The sequence below is a fragment of the Rhinolophus hipposideros genome, assembly GCF_964194185.1.
Source record: "Rhinolophus hipposideros genome assembly, chromosome: 20".
Taxonomy (NCBI): Eukaryota; Metazoa; Chordata; class Mammalia; order Chiroptera; family Rhinolophidae; genus Rhinolophus; species Rhinolophus hipposideros.
This window is the reverse complement of record NC_138066.1, coordinates 9652142-9672962: the sequence shown is the minus strand read 5'-3', so window position 1 is coordinate 9672962 and position 20821 is coordinate 9652142. Positions and strand designations below refer to the sequence as shown.

Below are 20821 nucleotides of genomic sequence, written 5' to 3'. Positions count from 1 at the left end.
TTACATCACATCAATGTTAAATGAGTACCCCATGTAATGCAGGATGAAATTTTACAAGTAATAATGTATGCTATTTGACTTGTCGTTCATAAAATTATCTTGTCATGAGCAAATCAGGACAATGTTGCAGTAAGTTAGAGCACTCTGGTAAATGTATACAGTAGTCGCTTTTACTGTCAAAGTTTTACACTGCTGTGTAATTTTTACAGCACCGATTTTGGAAATATAATTTACCTCAAATACAAATTACTAACAGATAGGTAACTACCATTAAGGAAAACAAAATTCAAGTTCTGTTGCTAGCAAAATGTTAAAATAACTTCAAATCATAAGTAAGCTGATACTTGGTCACACCGTTACTCATGAAAATATCCTAAGAGGCACATTTACATAAAAACACAATCTTCAGGGTTTTTTTTTTCTGTATATAAGTCCTAAGAAGCGGCAAGAAGTCCTGTGCCGCTGGTATAGAGATCCTAAAACATCTTTTAGCAAAAAGTAGGGCACTGTGAATCTCTAGGGCAGGGCTGCCACCAAAACATCTTATTTCTCCTAGTTTGGCCTTGAGAAAACTCTGTAAAACCCTACCACACAGTTTATTTTAACACAAAATGTTTTGCACCTTTATAGGCAAACTATATTCATATATCATATAGTCATACATTCACGGTCCACTTCCATTTTCTGCTTTTGCATGTATGTGGCTATAAAAAGGGAAAAATAATTACATGTTTTTCCAGGGCTATTTTCCCAGAGAAAAAGTTCCCCTTATCCCAAGAGGTCTCTAATCCAGAGTGAACAGTGATGAATTCTCCACCTTAGCACCCTCCTCAAACGCCTGTGCCTGCCCTGACTTTAGGTATGAAACACACAGTCCTCAGAATTGGACAAACATGGTATTGCCAGCCACTCTGCCTGCCCCTTCCCCAACAGCAAGTGACCTTTGAGATCCTGTCACTCAGATGACACTGAATACTGTCCACCTAAGCTGATGGACGACAGGACTTCCTGCAAATTATTAGGAGAGCAAACACGGGGGAATATTCCAGAGCAGACACCAAGCACGGCCAGTCAAACTTGGGGAAGATAAGCGTTCTCTCAGCATACTTTGACAAAAGTGGCCAAACATGCTCCCAAGAGCCTATCTGTAGAAAGGCAAGGGTGACAGCAAGGCTACGCAAACAGGCAGTTTGTGACTAAGTACAGATGGACAGGGGCTCGGGCCGGGACTGGAGCAGCTCCTCAAGGCTGCAAGTATCTTCTCTCAGCGTTTCTGTAATCAAATACGTAACTGTGGAAAGCACATGGAAAGCACAAAAAGGCAGATGAGCACGCTCCAGACATGGCCCTGCCCGTAAGACACATCATCTGTGACGAGGATCACTGCAGCCCCCACCTCCACCCTTGCTGCCAGATTTCACTTTCCTGAAACTTCTGACCCACTGCTGCCAAAGGCTCTCCCACTTCTGGGGATGGTGAGACATGGAGTTAAAGGAGCATGTAAGGAGGAAGCCAAGGAAACTGGGAGATAAGACAGAAGCTGGCTTTGTCCTGGGATTGCATCTGTGTGTACCCTGAGTTTTCCACTAGAGTATAAGCTCTTGGAGGGCAGGACCATGTCTTTCTTCATTTCCAAACAGATCTCACAGATTATAACCATGGTAAGCACATGGTTACACATGTAGTAATGTAACATATGAATGGGTCACGTGCTCAATAGGTGTTTCTCACAGTATCATTTTGGGTTAAGAAATTAAAATATAAGAGTCAAAAGTGGTTCGCAACATAAGAACCAGTAAGTAAGGTCAGGACCTAATCTCTTTTACTATATAGTCATTAATTCCCCAAATACCTGCCTCTCTTCTCATTCAAAATGAAGAGAAAAATAACTTTTTCAGGCTTTGGTAGTAAAAATCCTAGTTTCCCCTGCTCCTTTTTTCCTAGGCATTCCTTCCATTTCCACTTCTTTCATGCTCAGTCACCTCACACCGGACTCCCCACGTCCAGGTTCTTTCACCCCAGCCCATCCAACGAAGCACTGCCTGTTCTACTTCTTCAAGTTCATACCGTGTTACTATTTGGGCTCACAAACCTACTCATGCTATTTGTTCAATAACGTCAAATCCACTGAGACTAGCAATCAGGGTTCTCCATGGTCAGCCTCATTTCCTGCTTGTACCCTTTGGCCCCAATGTCCCAAAGAGAACACTTATCCCAAGCTGTGATTTTCCACTTTCATACTGTGATTGTCCATTGCATCTGCTCACCCCCTTCTTCTCCCACGCCAACCTCACTCCTAAAACTGCTCCCCGTCCCTAGATGAGCGAGCTCATGCGAACCTACTCACCCTCAATATTTAAGGTCTGATCAGGACGTGAATGCACATAAATTAGTGCTGAAAAACTGCCCAGCATTTTAAGTACTCAGTAAATGTCAGCAAATTATTCTCCTTCAAGAACCAAGAAAACTGCCTCCTCCTCCGTGACATTTTACCTTAGCACCCCAGGAAAGAGGTAGTCCCTTGCTGTCCCTGCTGCATGCTGCTAATAGCTCATTCTGTGCCATTCACACGGCATTCACCATAAGTTATCTTTGGCACTCAACAATCTGCCTGCATATCTCACCCCCTTTCCTGTGTGCTAAGATCTTAGAAAAGTGCCAGGAGGAGGAGGGAGTGTGGTCTAACTCTAACCTACATCATGCCTAATACGGTCACAACGGAAATGATTCCTAATAGAATGCAGGTATTTGTGATGGGCAGCATTACTCCTTTCCCTTCACATTGTGACATTTTCCAAGCACATTTCCATCTCACCAGTGTTGGTCTTTCTAGCACTGGGGACCCTGAGACAACCAGAGCTCAGTTGTTTTTCCTGCTCCAGTTCCAGCTTCTCCTATCCCATTCTAACATTTCCTAGCAACAGGGTCAGGAGTCCCTCCACTACTGAGGCACTGCAAATGCCCCAGGAGGTTCCTGCTCCTCTTCTCAGTCGTCAGGTGGCCCCCCTTGACTCACCAGGTCATGGAGAGTCACCGGGTCATGGAGAGTAACAGTGAACACACAGCATCTGGATGAAGACATTCATCCAATCATAAAGACTAAAAGCCTCTGTGTGACCTGTTGGAAACCTAACCTGTTCCCCAAATCTCTCCTTTTAAACAGTTTTAGGCACATGGTCTCTTCGTAGGACACACACATGCATGTGGGCCGTGCACCCCACCCCTGCACGTCCACTCACACTTATTACATCATGCTGCCTAGACTATCTTTGATATGGTCACCTTTCTCCATATTCTCTCTCTCTATGCTCATTCTTTCTAGCTCTTTGTCGCCAATTGCCTGAACCCCTTCTTTTCTGCTTTCTGTGTTTCTCTCTCTCTACCTCTGAGAAGACAGCTAGATTACAAGGTCTTGAGGTGCTATAGGAAAAGCAGAAGTGAGCCAGGTTACTTCAGCCTGGCCTCAGGGGCAAGGCCTAGCAAGGGTCAGGTGGAGGCTAAGGTCCTGCATGACCTGAGGCCACACACAGAGGGCGGCTACAATCAGGATGGGATGTAGCAGTGAGAGCGAAGCTCTAGAAGATGCTGGTTCCCACTATGCATACACACACAGAGATTTTGTTTTTCTGCTACTAGTAAAACCTTCCAGTCTATGACAAAATCTCCAAAATCTTTACTCAAGGTTCATGAACACAAAAGAACTAGGCGGACTGACGGGAATAAAAACAACTGATCCACATGCAGAGTGTGCACATCAGCCACTTTACGTGTGTGTGAGAAAGGCGGAAGTGACTGAGGACGCGACTCAGCTGACCTGTATGCAACCCAGAGAAAGTGCACAGGGCTTCTCGGGTTTTGTGCCTCAATACCCTTGGATTACAACCTAACTGGGACCAGCGTGGCCTGAGACATGTGTAGCTCTTTATGGCTTTGGGTCTAGAATGTCTGCACATTCCCCATAGCATCTGAGCAAGAAGGCAGATGTCTCGTTATCCAAGGATTCTTTAAGTGGGTAAATTCCGATATAACGGCAGCCCTGCTCTAGGGAAAGGGTTTTAAAGTAAAATACATATACACATATCTAAGACTTAATTGTATACAATTCTGGCCAAGCTTAATTAAAAACGTAAGCACATTCTTACCATCCTTCCAAAGCTCTGCAACAAATCTGTCCGATGACTGGTGCAGGAGCGTGGCCACATTGTCGTTCAGGGGGTCCATGTTTTTCATCAGCCACTCGTCTGCCTTATAGTCCACCTGGCCCGGACCAGAGCCAGATATGGCGAGATGGAAAAACAACACAAAACAAGAAACATTTTAGGCCTTAACCAAAAATGCTCACAGAACAATCCAAAAAGTGGGTTTTCTCCAAGGCAATGCATTTGTAGTGTATACTGAAGGATTTACAAATGTTTATCAGCACCTTTGTTACAAGCTTCATCGAATGCAGCAAAATTTCACAGATTTTTTGAAATCAAGTTACTCAACTCTTACCTTTCCTGCATAATGTATAATGCAAAAGTCAGCTTTGTCTTTCAGTTGCCGTGGCTTCTGAAACTTGGAGTGGGAACCTTGCTCTTGAACTAGCTTTTCAACAAAGGTTTTATCCGTGGCTTTAGGGAACCAGCACTCTTCATCCAAAAGGGCCAGTACACCGGGAGGGTTAGCCTGATAACGAGAGGCAGTAAGAACTGACAAGTTTTCCACGTCTCTTTAAATACCAGGACTTTTTCCCTCACTGGGTTTGGCAGTTTAACTTCGAGTTTTATGAAGATCTAAGGCAACCGAATTGCTAGGATCAAAGGTAATGGCCAAACCGTATCTATAATTCAAACACTGAGCTCTCAAACTGCTAAATAAGTACTGGTGAGACAATGGGTGTAACTTATCTCTTAAGCTCACGTATATGTCATTTGTAGGTAAACTAATTCCAAGCAGATGGCCCCCAAAAAACAGCAAGTAAAAGACACCACAAAGAAACTAGGAGGTGGAGAGATGAAACTGATTATTTATATTCAATGACTGGATGGATAAATTATTAAAAACCTCTGCTAGGTGGAATGCTTCAGACATTTTATATCCTAATCAATTTAAGTTTCTGTTTAAGTGACGATTAAATGAAATTGTCTGCACTGCTTCGTACTTGGTGAAACATTTAAAACTATTATTAAGTAGAATATATGGAAGGTGATGAAATAATTTATCAATTACTTTATATATTTGTTTCAACAAACATTTGAAAGCCTATTTTTTATTTTACTTAATTAGTTACTAAAAAAAAGCCACGTGACATAAAGTAGATTAGTGTCACCAGGGACTAGGGGAGAGGAATAGAGAAAGCCTGCTAATGGATAAAGTTTTTTTCTGGGATGATGAAAATGTTGTGGCATTAGACAGTGCCACAGTTGCACAATTTCGTGAATATACTGAAAACTACTGAACTGTATACTTTAAAAGTGTGAACTTGAGGGTACGTGAATCATGTTTCAATTTAAAAAAATGCCTAGAGCTTGCCATTCTCTGGGAGCTCAAAAGTCAGTGGAATGACTGCCTTTTTGGAGAAAGCAGGGAACACAAGAAAGCTAAATAAAACATATACACAGCGATGGCCTATTTTATAGTGCTTCTGGGTCATTATTCATTGCCATGCTGAAAATATGGCAAATTTGTGATACAAGATTTGTACTGATTCTAGGGTGTATCGGCTTTTTGAATAAATCTCTAGGATCAGTTTTCTTTAACTCACAAGGCTTTAATATTTACTGGGAGAGAAGGCTCTATACCAATACTGCTTACAAAGTAACTAGAGGTTATAGTTAAATATAAATGAAATAATGTAAGAGTATGGTCAGACGAAGGTGGTGGTGAAACAGGATGCCAGCAGGTAGAAGCTGAGGACAACTTGTGCAGTGAGCCCCAGCACTGAGACCCTTCCTCCATGGATATCTAGTTTGTGGGTCCTTTACCTAGGAGAACTTACAGGGTTTCAAAGCAGCTGAAAGACTATAATCAAAGACAGCTAGGAATAGGAAATCCTAGAGAAACAAAGGTTCAGAGTGGTAGATAACCCAACATGTCCCATTCACCTCACAACTTCGAGAAATGAAATTCCATATCAGTATGAAGATAAGCAAAACGTCCATCTTTCTACCATAATTTTTACATTTTTAATTCCCTTTAAGGGAAATTTTTCTAAATTCTGAAATATGGTCTCAAATATAATTTAATCTTTTCTAAATGACTCAGTGACAGCATAATTATGAATATCCATTATTGTGTCTCTTTTTTATTTTTCCTACTTCATCCTTCAATGTCCAGTTCTCTGCTAACACTATTCCTTTTAATTGGGGATTTCTTAAAGAGCTGTAAGTTTGGGAGATTATGTTTCTAAGCACAGAAGCAGTATCAGGGGTTTTATAAGCAGCTTTCCGAGCTCAGGAGCCACCTACTGCCACTCCTCCCAAGTTGAACAGGGGCTGGGTCTGCGAGAGATGAGGTTAAGACTGGCACAGGACAGAAAGGTGCCACCACAGGGTAGCTTTTTAGGTATTTTCCTTCTGGAATATGTTCTCACTCGCCATTTTGAAAGGACTATCTACGAATCATTATCCCACATCATTCTACATGGTCAGTTGAATTTCCTACTATTATAAACTCTTACAAGGTTTTCAAAAATTTTTTTTTTTTAAAAATCAGACTTTATGTTTCTATGGGTAAGTAGAATAAAGTAATCCTAAAGAACAATTGAGGTAAAGAGTGTGGCAGCATTAAATCTTGAATTCCCTTCCTCCCCTTTCTGAGTTCTCTCGCTTTTAAATTGGGACCACTCAGGCAAGGAATAAAAGGTTATATTCTAAAGGTTTTTTGGGAAGAGCCTAGAAGAATCTAAAGGTTTTTTGGGAAGAACAAGAAGTATAGGAAGGAAGAAGTGAAGAAGGGAGGGAGAGAAGGATGAAAGGAGGGAGCAGGGAAGGGGAGAGGAAAAAGGAAGGAATTCATTCTGCTCATTCCCTTCAGTATGTAGGCATATCTGGATAGCCTCTCCATTCCAATGTTTTCTGAACACCCTGACTGAATAATTTTCCTAAAATACCACTATCAATGTATTGCTCACCTGCAGTTTCTGGAATGTAGCTCTGGAATGCTCTCCTACTCCCTTCACGACATCCACATTGGGAAACCTCCTGTGATACTGTCAGCCAACTGTGAGCTTTACCTTCTCCAAATTCAGAGCATCACTTAGCCCCGGAGCCATGTAACCAATGAACTAACCACCATGTTTTGTTCTGTTCTCTGGCTTCAAGATCAGGTCCCCAAGGACCAGGGCCAGGCTATCTACTCCTCACATCCCTACAGTACCCCCTATCTTTGTATTTCCAGGCTGTCATCGAGGATTTAATACATTCTTGCTGCCTTGATCTTTTGTTAATCCAACAACATCCAACAAAACAACTGAAATCCAACAAAACACTCCAAATGTGACCAAACTCTTTCTGCCTCACCTATTTTTGCTGTGAGCTAATCATTAAGGTTGAAATGTTTCCTTTCCCCTACCACTCTCACTTTTAGAATAAAAGTATCATGTAAGAGTGAAGAAAAATGGCATATAAAGTATTTTGTCCTAGAGGAAAAAAGCAAAAGAAATACAATTGAGTAACATTAAGAAGAATGTATATTCCTAAGAGTCATTTGAAGGTCACAAAACCATCATATTTTAAAACCCTCTAAAAATACTTTTTAAAAACAGGAAAGATAATTTTCCCTTTGGAAGAGTTTTAGCACAATGTTTCCTAAAGACAAGGGATTGATTTAGCAACTCTTTTGGATGGCTTCACTTCCACCTAAACTGTAAGTGCAGATACACAGTCAATACTTTCTTAAAACATAGGACTTCCAGTGTCAGATACATATAAATGTGCACCCCAAACAACAAACCATATGGTCATCAATAATACTTATATGAAATATTCTATTCCCTTATTTATATAAATTCCCAAACAACTCTTTGGGGCAATAAAGCGGCAAGGACACATATTCACAGGTGTGTGGGCGTGAACGTGAGAGTTCACTGGCAGTTACTACTAGGGCGCCTTGCACGCTATTTCTCAATAATGCTGTAAGGTACCCGGAAGCAGATCCCTTCCAATTACAGGTGCTTTGAGAGCTCTGTTATAAACAAGCAGCTACAGTGCCCTGAAAGGTAAAATAATCTCTCATGTGTGAGCCAAATGAAAACTGTGTTACTTCCCTTAACTCCAAATTTTTAATATGCTATAACTACATCACTCAGGGGCAAATGTCTTCTAGGCTCTTCCTCTCCCCAGTTCTGACTACAGGTACTGTAACATCCAGGCTGTAGGCACCAACCCTCCAACCCCTTCAAACACAGTGAGCACAGGCAGAGACCCACCAGCACGAAAAAGCACTGCTTCAAAGCCTAGTGCACCTCACAAGATGCAACTCGGAGCTGTTGTGAAACATTCCTACTGAACTAGCATTAGAACTTTACGTGATGACTGTGCTTAATTATGCTTTAGTTTTCCTATATTCTGGTAGTCAGCAAAATAAAATAAGCAAAGCTACTATCTTGTTGAGCAAAAGCTAACTGACAGGGAATACACAGCCAAATCATCAATATTTGTTTGAACTCATATGGAGTTGAGTTTCCGAAATGAATGAGTTATACATAGTTCCATGTATCTCTACATAACACTGAACCAAAAAAAAAAAAAAATCTGATAGTTGCTAAGATCGCTATAAAAATATATCTGCCTGAAAACCCGTCAACCTCAAAGTTTTTTAAATAAATAAATAAATAATCTGGCAAAATAAAAACATCTTTGTACTCACAAGGAGAAGTGTTAGTATCTGAAAAATGGCTTTACATGACCTGACTGAATTTTGGCTAAATGAAGTGTCCCTGTATTGCCTAGGAAGTGAGCCAGGTGGAGCCCTACACCCTTTGACAGGTGCTGAGGGTTGAAGGTGAATGTGACTGCCACTGGTGTCTGCACTCTGAGGAACCAGGGACCCTTAGCCAATGTATTCACACATGCAAGGACAAGCATACGGCTGTAAGAAAGGAGAGCCAAAGGAGGGTCTTCCTGGCATGCTACTTACTTTTTAAATAGATATTTTATCAAAGTATCACCTTCCTAGAAAATGTAGATTATAAAATTAACACTGATTAGACTGGATAATTTGTCTCAGATTATGCCAAGAAAAAACTCAACGCTGGCATATGAGCTCAAAGCCAAATAGCAAGTAAATACTCTTACGGGTCTTTCTATCAGGTCAATGCATGGCTGCAGATCTAATCCAAAATCGATGAAGTTCCACTCGATGCCTTCGCGCTGGTATTCCTCTTGCTCCAGGATAAACATGGTATGGTTGAACAGCTGCTGCAGCTTCTCATTGGTGTAGTTGATACAAAGTTGTTCAAAGGAGTTCAGCTACAAATGTTGGAAGAATGATTTTCCAAACATAGGGGGAGGAAAAACAGGAATAATTAGTCATCCACTTATCAAAAAATTCATTAGAAATTATTAATTAGGTATCAACTACACTGATTCTATTTAATAATGACAGAGACTAAACTGGGGTCTCTTTCAATCCCTCCGACGTGCGTGCACGCACACACATACACACGCTACATATGGCCACATCACATTACTGAGCAGCTAAAATGAGAAATTAATAAACCCAGTATGCTAACTGAATGATCTACAAATAAAATAATTTGTATTATGGTTAATGAATAGAAATCAGAGATAAATGAAAAAGAAAGTGAGAAAATGAAAAACACAGAGACTTGGGAAGGCCAGGGGCAAAGTGAAGCAAGCACAATTCTAAGCCTTGAGGCATCTAGAGGATGGATGTGGTACTGTCCCATTCTATTCTTTGCATAGGCTACCGGCTCCAGAGTGACAAATAATCTGTACTTCACAGGGTTGTTGTTGAGATCCCAGTTAGGCCTGACAAACAAAATGCACTCAATAAATGTGAGGGTCCAGGCTGCTTTGCTAAGCATTCCCTTCTCTTACCAAATGTTTGACCTCTGCCAATATCAAAAGGGATATCGCATTGCTCTCATGAAGTGAATTTGAGCATCTTTTCTTAAGTTACAGACATTTCTGTTTCCTTCTCTGTGAACTCTGCCCATTTTTTCTATTGTGCTGTTGATGATGAATGAATGTTTGAATTAATACGTATAATATTCTTAAAGCAATCACCTTCTACATTAGAAGTACTCAATCTTTTTTTCTGCCTCCACCCTGTTCACGAGGAAAGCTTGTGCCCATAAATAACCTCTTTCATTGTAAAAAGCGATCTTCAATTAGGGCAGGTGTAATCAATCTCCAAGGAATAGATTTATAGTCTGAAAAGCCATTCCAGTCTTCCACCCCCATGAAGATGTTATACTCACTATTTTAGAATGAGGTTATGCTAGGAAGGGAGGGTCAGTGTTTGCTTGCTCAACACAATATTTCTAGAAAACCACATCAATATTTGCAGGCTGCTCGACTGTGCTTATTCATATGTATGTCAATGGTTTTGCTCTGCCTTAGGATTATGAAATCTTATTCTCTATTTATCCTGGGCTACTATGTGTGATGGTATTTTTTTTTAAAATCTTTATTTTTCTTCCATATTTAAACTAACAACTATATTTTAAAATAAACAATTTTTAAATTGGTAATGCATGGTATAAAGTTAAAAATGTACAAAGAATTGCACTGAGTCTCACTCTGATTCCCTCCAGTCAACCACTATCACTTATTTCTTGTGATCCTTCCAGAAATATTCTATGCATTCATAAATGTGTATTATTTTCTTTTCTTTTAACTTAGCATATTTGGAATCTTTCCAAATTAGTAAATAAAGCCACCTGATGGTTTATAATGGGTGCATAACACTCTACTGTATGGATGTATTAAAATTAATTGAATCAATCTCCTAATGATGGGTATTTAGGCTTTTTCCATTCTTTTCCATGACAAATAATGATCAATAAAAAGGCTTGCATTTTTAGCATCAACACATTTTTCTGTTAAGTCATACTACAAAATTGTCTTCAACTAAATCTTACCCATTTCTTCTTAAATCTATTCTTAGGTATTTCAACTGTTCTTGTACAGTTGGAAATAGGGTTCTTTTCTTTCATTATATTTTCTGATTATTTATATATAGGAAGGCGACAGATTTTTAAAAATGTAGCTTTAAGTTACGGACATTTCTATATCCTCCTCTGTGAACTGTGCCCATTTACCTAGCCACCTTTCATGATTTTAAAGTTATTTACAAATCAATACATATTAAAGCAAATTCTCATTGTGGTAGTGGCAGTTCAGCCTATGAAACTGCTTATACCAGTAACAGTTCAGATTTTATTAGGATAGACTTATAATTTTAAAGGAGTTCATTTTAAAACAAGACAATTCAATATCCAATAATGGACAAAGTAGCACACTGATCCCAAGAAGTATTTGCACCTTACTATATAGTCAGCCTGTCAAAGGAGAGATAAAGATAAATATTTAGGAGACCAACATTTTATTAACTTTTTTGCAGGTGTATAACTACAAACCTTTGATGGATTGATGGTAAATAAGTGTTTGGAAAAATATAGTCAGATCAGTAATAAAATATATTGAAATCTATCAACAAATCCTATGGTTTGATGTTCAGAACAGAGATTATCTTTCCTCATTTCTCCATCTCACACTGCTACTCATGATTCTCAAACCAGCCACCATCACTCTGGTTCCTGGTCCATTACAATGGCCAATGGCCTCAACGGTCTTCTTCCTACTTCTTCTTTTCCCTGTACCACACTCCAGTCTCCAGCTACTCTCTCCCTTTGGTTGGCTATGTCTAGTCACACTGGCTTTCTAGCAATTGGCTTTCTAGCAATTTCTAACATTTGACAATTCTCTCTCATCCAGCACCACTGCCTGGAAAACTTACTGAGGCTAGAGGCTTCTCATCTTTCAGGTATGCTGTTACCACTGCAGAGACACCCTCCATGACTCAGCTGTCTAAAGATGGCCCCGCCACTTCTTTTATCACAGCACACCTTTCACTTCATTATTCACAAATCTGAGAATTTAGTGGTTGTCATTTATTGTTTGACTCTCTACTAGAATACCAAGGACTGTACCTTCTTATCTACCATTATATCTCTGGTGCCTGGCACAGCACAGTGAATGTACATAGTGAGCCTTAATTAACATTTGTTAAAATAAGCAGAAGGAAGGAAGAGCATGAGGGAGAGAGAGACGTACCTCAAAAATTTCAAATCCAGCGATATCCAGGATTCCAATAAAAGATGCTCCCTGACGTTTGGTCCTATCCAGAGCTTTATTGATTCGGTGAACGAGCCAACGAAATAGACGTTCATAGGTAGCTTTTGCCAACGCTTCCACTGCAAAATCTGCCTATAATTATACAACACCAACCTTTTATTCTGGAAATGATCTCAACAAAGCATTAATAGCTGTTATATGGAGTTTAATGTTCTACAGTGCTCAAGAAACCAGAAATAGCATTTACTGCTTAGTCCTGTCTCAATTTTACACATCAACAGAGGATGTTAGTACAACTAAATGTAAACTGAAGATAACTGATTTAGAGGAAGGGTGAAGATGCCCGGTAAAAATAAACCCCTCCCTATCCTCCTGGGGTTCTGTACAGCATATGTGTTCCGAGTCTGAAGGGAGTCCACCATGAAATGGGTGGATCTGACTCCTATATTCTTGTGGCTGGGCCACCCACACAGGGATAAGGGAGCAGCGCGTCCCACTGCTGGGCAGGCTCCCGAAGTACACAGCTCTGTCCTTCTGGATAATCTATCTCCCTCGGGAAAACTCAAGGTGATATTTCAACTTTCCTTTTTTTAAAAAGTCACCTTTAAAATTTTTCTAAAAAATGTGTAAGAGGAAAAAAATACGCAATTAGTACCAAGAAACATCCTTATCACAGAGCTTTAATTGATTCGGTGTGTTACATGCCAATCAGAAGGTCTTTTGACCACGGTTTATCATTCAAACAAATGCATAATTAACGAAAAGCGTACTTGTTCTTTGGTCTGGGCTTTCTGCACGTAGTCTCGGCCGACCTTGATCCGCGGGGTAAGGATGGCCCGAGTGAACTCCATCACATTCATCCCAAGGAGATGGCAGAGCTTCTGTGCAACTAGAATGTAAAAAGTCTCCTAAATACTAGACTCCTACTTGTGATCTAGTCATAATATACTCAATAAACACTTGAAAAACCCAGGTATCATTAAATTGTATTAAGAAATAAACTAAATAAAAAAATCTTAAAGTTAGACAAGTTTGAGGTCTGATGAAAAATACCTTCATCCTTTCAAATTAGTAACACTCATCCTTAGGCTATAAGAGATGGCTAGCCAGAAATTACTAATTCTGGGTAGTTTAAGGCAAGTTACTGAGTCTTAGAACCCGTGGATAACACAAAGAATGAGAAAAACGGTATTTTCAATAGTTTCAATTATCTTGTACCATAGATACTGGTTGTGCTCATGTAATGATATTAATAATATTTTAGTAGGCAAGAAATCTAAAAATTTTTAAAAAGTAATTATTTGATTACGTGGCTAACATGAAGCACTCAATAAATAGCTGCTACTTTTGTTACTCTTGATTCGCATCGGCATTAGGGCACCTATTTCACCAAAAGTTCACTGTCTAATATCGCCAAGGTGCAAGAAGTGTACAACTTATTAGAATTAATTTTGAATTGTTAAAATAACAACAAAATTCTCTAAGGGTAAGCACATTTTGAGTTATATTAGAAGTATAGCCTACCTAAGTTCTTATCCTACCACCCCGATCCAAGCTAATTGTTGGCAACCTATCCGGAGGCCTATCTAGGCGGGTAGGCTGTGCCTCAGAGAGCACTTCCTTTGCTTTGACTCTTCTCATTGGCTTTTCCCAACTGTTCTGCCCCAACCGCTAGATCCTGGCTCCTATTAGTTAATGCATGAATGCATGTGTATATGTATTAGATCGGAAGTTAAAAAACACAAAGAAGTACAAGAGGCATATAACCCATAGCCTTTGGTTTGTATCCTGATAAATATCATTTTAGCAGCTAAAAATATACTTCACGATGTGGTTATATCTTGGTTTACTTCATTCTATTGAATATTTTAAGGTAGCTCCCCTTTTGGCCATTAAAATGTTGAGGCACACATCTCTGCATGATACTTGTTCTTCTGTCTGGGTCTTACTCTTCTTCCTGAGACTATCTACTTCAAAGGACCAGGCTTAGTAAAAAAAAAGTTCCAGAAGTAAAATGAATCACAATCATTAATTAAAAACTAGGAAATACAAAATTTACTGGTCATCTGGGCAAGTACAACTTTGGCTTTATGATATTATTATAAAGAAATGTGGCTACATGTTTAAACAAACATATCGAAACTCATTCCTTTTGTGGAGAGCTGGCACCTTGGTTGGCTAAACACTTACAGCAAGGCTCAAAAGTGCAGTTCAAAGAACAAATCAGAAACGAATGAGATTGATTTCTGACAGGGGTTGGATGGAAACAGGGCAGAAAGAATGAAGGAAGGGAAAGGAGTGGAAGAGATAGAGGTAGATAGGAACAAACAGGTGCGTGTGTGTGTGTGTGTGTGTGTGTGTGTGTCTCCTTGCTTTGTCCTCTGAGAGGACTTAGAAACAATGAGACCCTAGTACCACTGAGCACAACCAGCACCCAGATATTGGCAGCTAAGTATCATTCTTCAATATAAAGAAACTGTAGAGAAATGGCCAATTCTAGGGCCATGAAAATACAAAATGAACCTGGTACATCATTTTGTGGTGCTACAAAGAAATTGCTTAAGGCGGGGTGTGTGAGAAGGGAACATGTCAAAATAACCTAGGAGCTAATCTGAAGCGCTCCAACTCCTAATGGCCAAATCAAGGACAAAAATAAATGATAGGATGGATTATAAACCCATAGAATTATCCATGTGTGTCTATACAGATATAAATAAATAACTGAATGAATGAAAAAGTGAAAGCTCTTATTTACAGTAGAATTCCAGGGAGTAAACATAAAAATATAATGTAGACGGAAAACCACCACTTGAGATACCACAAGCAACACTTGGTTTCAGGTAAGAATCATCAATGGATGCTAAAGCTAGTAGGTCAAAGAATCTAGAGAGAAACAAGATTTATTTCGTTAAAGTGTCTCCCTCCTTCTCTACCTCCCCCAAAGACTTATTACAAAGGGGAAACACTAATCTCATAGCAGAGAAACCTGGTAGACACTACCTTAAGAAAGTGATCAAAGTTAACATCACCAATAATGAGACAGATGGACACAAAAAGCCTCCTGATACAACGTACCAACAGGACGCAACATCATGTCTGTGACATTACCAAAAATGCATAACCTGAATTTAATCAGGAGGAAACAAACAAACCCAAACTGAGGGGCATTTTCTGAAACAACTGCCCACTATTCTTCAAAAGTGTCAAGGCCACGCAAGACAAAGTCTCGGCCTATATTCCTGGCCAGGTAAAAATTGGCTAAAAGTCAGCAGCTGCCACTTCCTTTCAGATCAGCGGTGTGGTCTCCACAGCTTGCCTCCTCCTGTTCCCCAGTGCTACGGCAGTCTCCAGTGCCACTTCCTGCCCCACATGCATCGTCTTCTCTCATTTATTAAATCAGATTGGCCCTCGTGGAGGCACGTAGGGCTGCCACTCTGTTCTTGAGAGTCTCGTGGAAATGCTTCTTGAGTGCTTTTTATGTTTGCACTGAAATATGTTTTTGGAGAACACAACAAACCAAATATAAGAAATAAAATCAGCATTCATCAGTTTACCTGTATTTTCCGGCATGGAAGCTTGATCAGTGTTTCGCTCCTTTTTGAAAGAAATATTTCCAAACTGAAGCACTGAAGATACTACTTTAAGCATTGCTTTATATCAATATAAAAAGAAAAAAATTAATAAAAATATTGAATCAAAATATAGGAGAGACATATTCTAATTTATTTTGTGCTAAAAATTAGCTGTACAAGACTTTTCAGTAAGATACAATCTCAGGATTTCATAAAATTACAGGCCGTTCGCATTAGTTTCTCAATCATTTTCTAGTTTAGGTTATTTACCCCCAGTTTATGTCTTATTTAAAGGAGTACCAGAATCTTAGAGAAATCCCACATACACAGAATCTCTTCATGAGAGAAGCCCATTATATGCATTGCTTCCATTGTCTCCTGAAAGTTATCTTTGTCTTGCTGTCCCGGAATGGGAATATAGCCATTGGAGAGAAATCTGTAGTTATTAAATCCTTCAAGGAGCAAATCAGCTAAAAGAAAATAGAATGAAATATAATTTAATGAACATTCATCAACAGACTGAAGCACACTACATTCAGACTGGATTGACATCCCAGGAGAACAATGGCTCACCCCTCAATCTATTACCACCACATACTTTTTACCTCCATGCATTTTTTTCTTTATATAGTCATGTTAAATACACAAACATATACAATTTTCTGTCGTCTGTATCAAGCAAGGAAAGCTATGATGTAAACTGCAAAACTCTCACATGGAGTTTTTGGCATAGTGGCTTTTGTGGTATCTTTGAAATTGGATAGTGAGGAAATGATGTAACTTTTCCAGAGAACCAAACTTTATTGTTTTCAGATTTAAATATTTCAGCCATCTTTCGGGGGGAAAGCTTTTAAACCCGTATGGTGTATTCCTGTCTTATAGCAAACACTACAGAGTCAATACAAAGTCTACACGGACTTCAGTTGAAGACCCAGAAGTAGAAGGTGTGGAATATGGACCAGGCAAGTCCTGAGCGCAGCCAACGCCCTGATGAGAAACCCTTTCTCCACGCCAGTTTGTTCAGTGGTACTTTTGCTTTGGAGGGTGATGTGCAACAGAATATTATAATGGATACCCCCATTGACTACTTGTACTTTAGGACCCATGAGTTAGAGAGAACCTAACTTACTCTTTCGATAAATGTGTTCTCTGAGAGTAGAAGTATGTTCTCAGGAGGGATCAAAACAGGGTTATTTATCCCTATAAGAGATGTTATCATGTGCTCCCAGGTTTCTTTGTAACACTCTCCTGCAGAGAATTTCTGCTGATCATTCCCACCTCTTAATTCTAACCTGCATCACATTTATCTTCTGCTGGGTACCTACTGCTTTCTTTTTCTGTATTTTTCTTTTCACACTTTGATTTTATTTTTTTATCATTACTATTACAGAGCTATCACCAGTCTGAAAGCCTGAAGGTTATCTTCTCTTCAGTATCACATACTGTATAATCTTGAATTTTCAGTCTCTTATTGGTTCTATTTATACTTTTTTTTTCCTTGCAGGTCTTTTTCTAATTAATTTCTGGGTTCAATACTATTACAGATTTCATTTCTGTGGTTAGCAAAAGCCTATCTCTGATGAGAAAAGTATTACTGTGCACGTATCAATTGTGATATCTAGATAATAGATATAAAAATCATATTCTTATTCTGTGAATATGGAGCCACCAACTGAATTATAGAAGAAGCATTGAATTTGAGACTCAGAAGAAATCGGAAAGTTGTACACCTTCTCTTCTCCCTCATATAATTTCGATCTAGCAAACTTCTGACCCAGAACAGAATTGTGCATTTTACCCTAACCTGCAATCCCAAGCTTCCAGTCTTTGTGATTCACGACAAGAAAAATGAAAATCCACCACAGGTTCTTTCTAGTACTAGTGAAAGCATACGTATATATTCAGTTGTAAATCTAGGAATAAAAATATCTATTCAACTTAATTTTATTAGTAAATTTATTTTTTCTTTTATATTGATAAATATTGAAACAGAACTTTATAAAAATGCATGTCTTCTAATTTAAATATTTTTTAAAAAGAAATAAAAAGATAAGCAATAATATTATCACCACCCATATACCTGCCACTTATATCCATGGCATAGAAGTTCAATTTTACTTTCACAATTAAACCAGCTAGAATTTCAGTGTGTGTGTATGAAACTACTGTTTCCCCAAATGTCTCTCTTTCAAGAAGTTTAATATTAAAAAAGATATTCAAATGAATATAAAATAGTAAAAAATTTTGTAACTTACACTTTAGGTGCTCTCCTGCTCCAGATAACAACTGGTAAAAGATGTGAAAAGTACGCTCATCTTTTGCTTGACGAACAGCACGAGATTTTTCCAGAAGGTCTGAGCAAAGACGGTTAAGGATTAAATTGAAAAGGTGGCCCTCTTTCCATGTCTATACAAATTTAATTCGTGAAACATTTTCACTCTCTGATATCTATAAACTACCCTGCAAATAGCCATTCTAAATGGTTAAACTTTGTAAGTGAAAAAAGAATATACACACAACTTATGTTTCTCATTATCTACTAGATTCATTGAGCTGGGGGGGAACTTTAAAGCTCAGAGTGCTTCCCTCACCCCCTCCACCCTAGCTTACTCCTAATTTGAATTATATTCAAAGAACACAGCACTATACAAGGAACTGTAAGAATCTATACAAACTGAAGTTCAGTTAAGCCTTGGAAAAGCCTTACATCAGAATTATTATTACAATTTTACAAATAAGGAAACCAAGGCATAAAGAAATTACTTCAAAGAGCAAAGCTAATACATGGTCGAGGTAGGAATCAAAACCTGGTTGGGCTCCAAAATGTATGCTTAACCACCGTGTTACCCATGAGAGCCCTGCTCTATAGAAAGCCTCCTGTAATTGGTGCTGGCCACTTGCCATCCATCACCTCATGTAAGTGTTCTAAATAATGTCCCGAGACAGCTATGACTACCGGTAGGTGAACGACCGGGCCTTCCTTTCGCTGCTCCGGACTCCCACTGCTGCTAGTACTTACAGCCTGCTGCCTGGGCTCCCCATGGGGCAGCAGCTCACCCCCAGTCAGCTCCCGTGTCCACAGTGCTGCACACCTGCTTGTGTATTCGGAGTGCATATTGAAACCTGTTCGGGTTCTCTGTCTACTGAGTCTTGCTGCTCCTGGTGTCTCTGGGTCGATAGTCACACTGGCCTCTCACAGACGCTCAGTTTCACTGCTTTGGAAGATGATTGCCACTTTTGAAGTAAATCTTCCCTGGAGCCACCAACTGAATTAATTCTGCATGTGCCATACAGCCTAAATTTTAAATCACACTATCCCAAACACATCTTCCACACTAGGTGAAAAATACATTCATGTGAACAGCAGACCAACATGAAGAAACCCTAGATCTGTTCCCGTCATTTTCAAGTGTTTTTTGTGTTTTCTGGCTCTGAGTATACTCAGAGACATAAAATACAGTTGTGAATTAATAGGCAAATTTTGATTTATCCTTTACCTGAGGGATAGAAACAATGTATTTTTATCACTGGAGATTATTCTAACAAGTATCAGAGAATTATCATCTGTAGCTTTCCTAATTGGCACACTATCAATTCAGAATCATTTCTATTTTATTATCTCTTTACTCATATAATTCTATATAGACCTATCATTTCTTAAGGCCATTCTACGCATGTGATATTTCTTAGAATTATTCTATGTATTTGACATTTTTTTCTTTAGTTTTATTCTGCTTACCACTAACTGAAATTGCTTTAACTCTGTACTTTTATAAGGCTATTTCAGTGGGTACATGCCAACCTTTTGAATATCAGAAGTAGATGCTAAGAAATAGGCTAACAACAATAACTGAAGAGTAGTTCAACATAATGGTATTTATTTAAAAGTTCCTACGCCACACAGACATTTCCTGGGTTGATGTACAGGTAATCTCATCTCAGTGGAATCTCCGCTTCCCCAGCCATGTGAATAGGTTATGGCCTGGTGTTACAAACAAAAACAATAAAAAAAAACCCCACCACTTTGGAGTTAATATTCAGTACTTGAAAATGCTTGACCAAGTCACAATCTCTCTGGGCTTAAGTTTTATCATCTTGATAATCGGAATGATATCACAAAGGGTTTCCTTGAGGCCGTGGGAAGATGAAATAATTCTCTATTTTGGATTATACTATTATGAAAAAAGATACATGTTTCAATGTTGGCTCCAACAATATAGCCAGTTACATCAAAGTTGATCCGAATAAACTTGCCCTGAAAATAAAGAGAAAACTGAAAATAAAGACATAGAGGATCTGAACATTACCATAAAATAATAAAGTCAGTGTGCCCTGCCAAGTATCCATGAATGGGTTACGAAAACGAATCTTAAATATTGCCTCAAATAAAAACAACAACAATAAAAAACAAAAAGGAAAAAAAATGCCTCAATAAACTCCAAAACAGTAACAATAGGATAGGGTAACTTTCTGGACATAACATAATAACATAATAAAAATGAAACCCTAATCATCTAGAACTTTAATGCTGTTCTAAATAATCTGAGAGATTTTTAATAGCATTAAAGGGACACTATATCCAACCCTATAATGATAGATTTGGAAAACTGAACATAGATGATTTCCTAGGAAAACAGAAATCCGTTCAAGAAAAAAAAATAAGAGAAGACTTGAACAGACTATAATCATAAAAAAAATAACGAAATAGTTTTGCAAATTCTTAAGGAATATTTAATTGCCTTACTACATAACTGTTTTAGGAAAACAGAAATCAGTGATTACTTCACAATTCATATTATAAAATTAACATAACACTGAATACCCAAACAGGTAAAGACATCATTAAAAAAAGGGAAACAAAATAAAAGCAAATATCTCACTTATAAATACAGATATAAAATGCCAAATTAAATACTGCAAAACAAAGAAACATAGTAACAATGA

General features: G+C 38.7%; 1 protein-coding gene across 9 annotated transcripts in view; it reads right to left on the bottom strand.

The window, feature by feature from the left end:
* Positions 1–20821, bottom strand: part of MYH10 (myosin heavy chain 10) — a 127210-nt gene that overhangs the window by 45249 nt on the left and 61140 nt on the right. For all 9 annotated transcript variants that reach the window (XM_081028953.1, XM_081028955.1, XM_081028951.1 and 6 more), the window contains 9 exons: positions 20069–20132; positions 18133–18231; positions 16204–16347; positions 15860–15955; positions 13076–13194; positions 12285–12437; positions 9279–9452; positions 4495–4668; positions 4143–4257 (listed from right to left, as the gene is read on the bottom strand). In XM_081028953.1, coding sequence (XP_080885079.1) covers positions 4143–4257; positions 4495–4668; positions 9279–9452; positions 12285–12437; positions 13076–13194; positions 15860–15955; positions 16204–16347; positions 18133–18231; positions 20069–20132 — 1138 coding nt within the window. The remainder of the gene's footprint in view (positions 1–4142; positions 4258–4494; positions 4669–9278; positions 9453–12284; positions 12438–13075; positions 13195–15859; positions 15956–16203; positions 16348–18132; positions 18232–20068; positions 20133–20821) is intronic.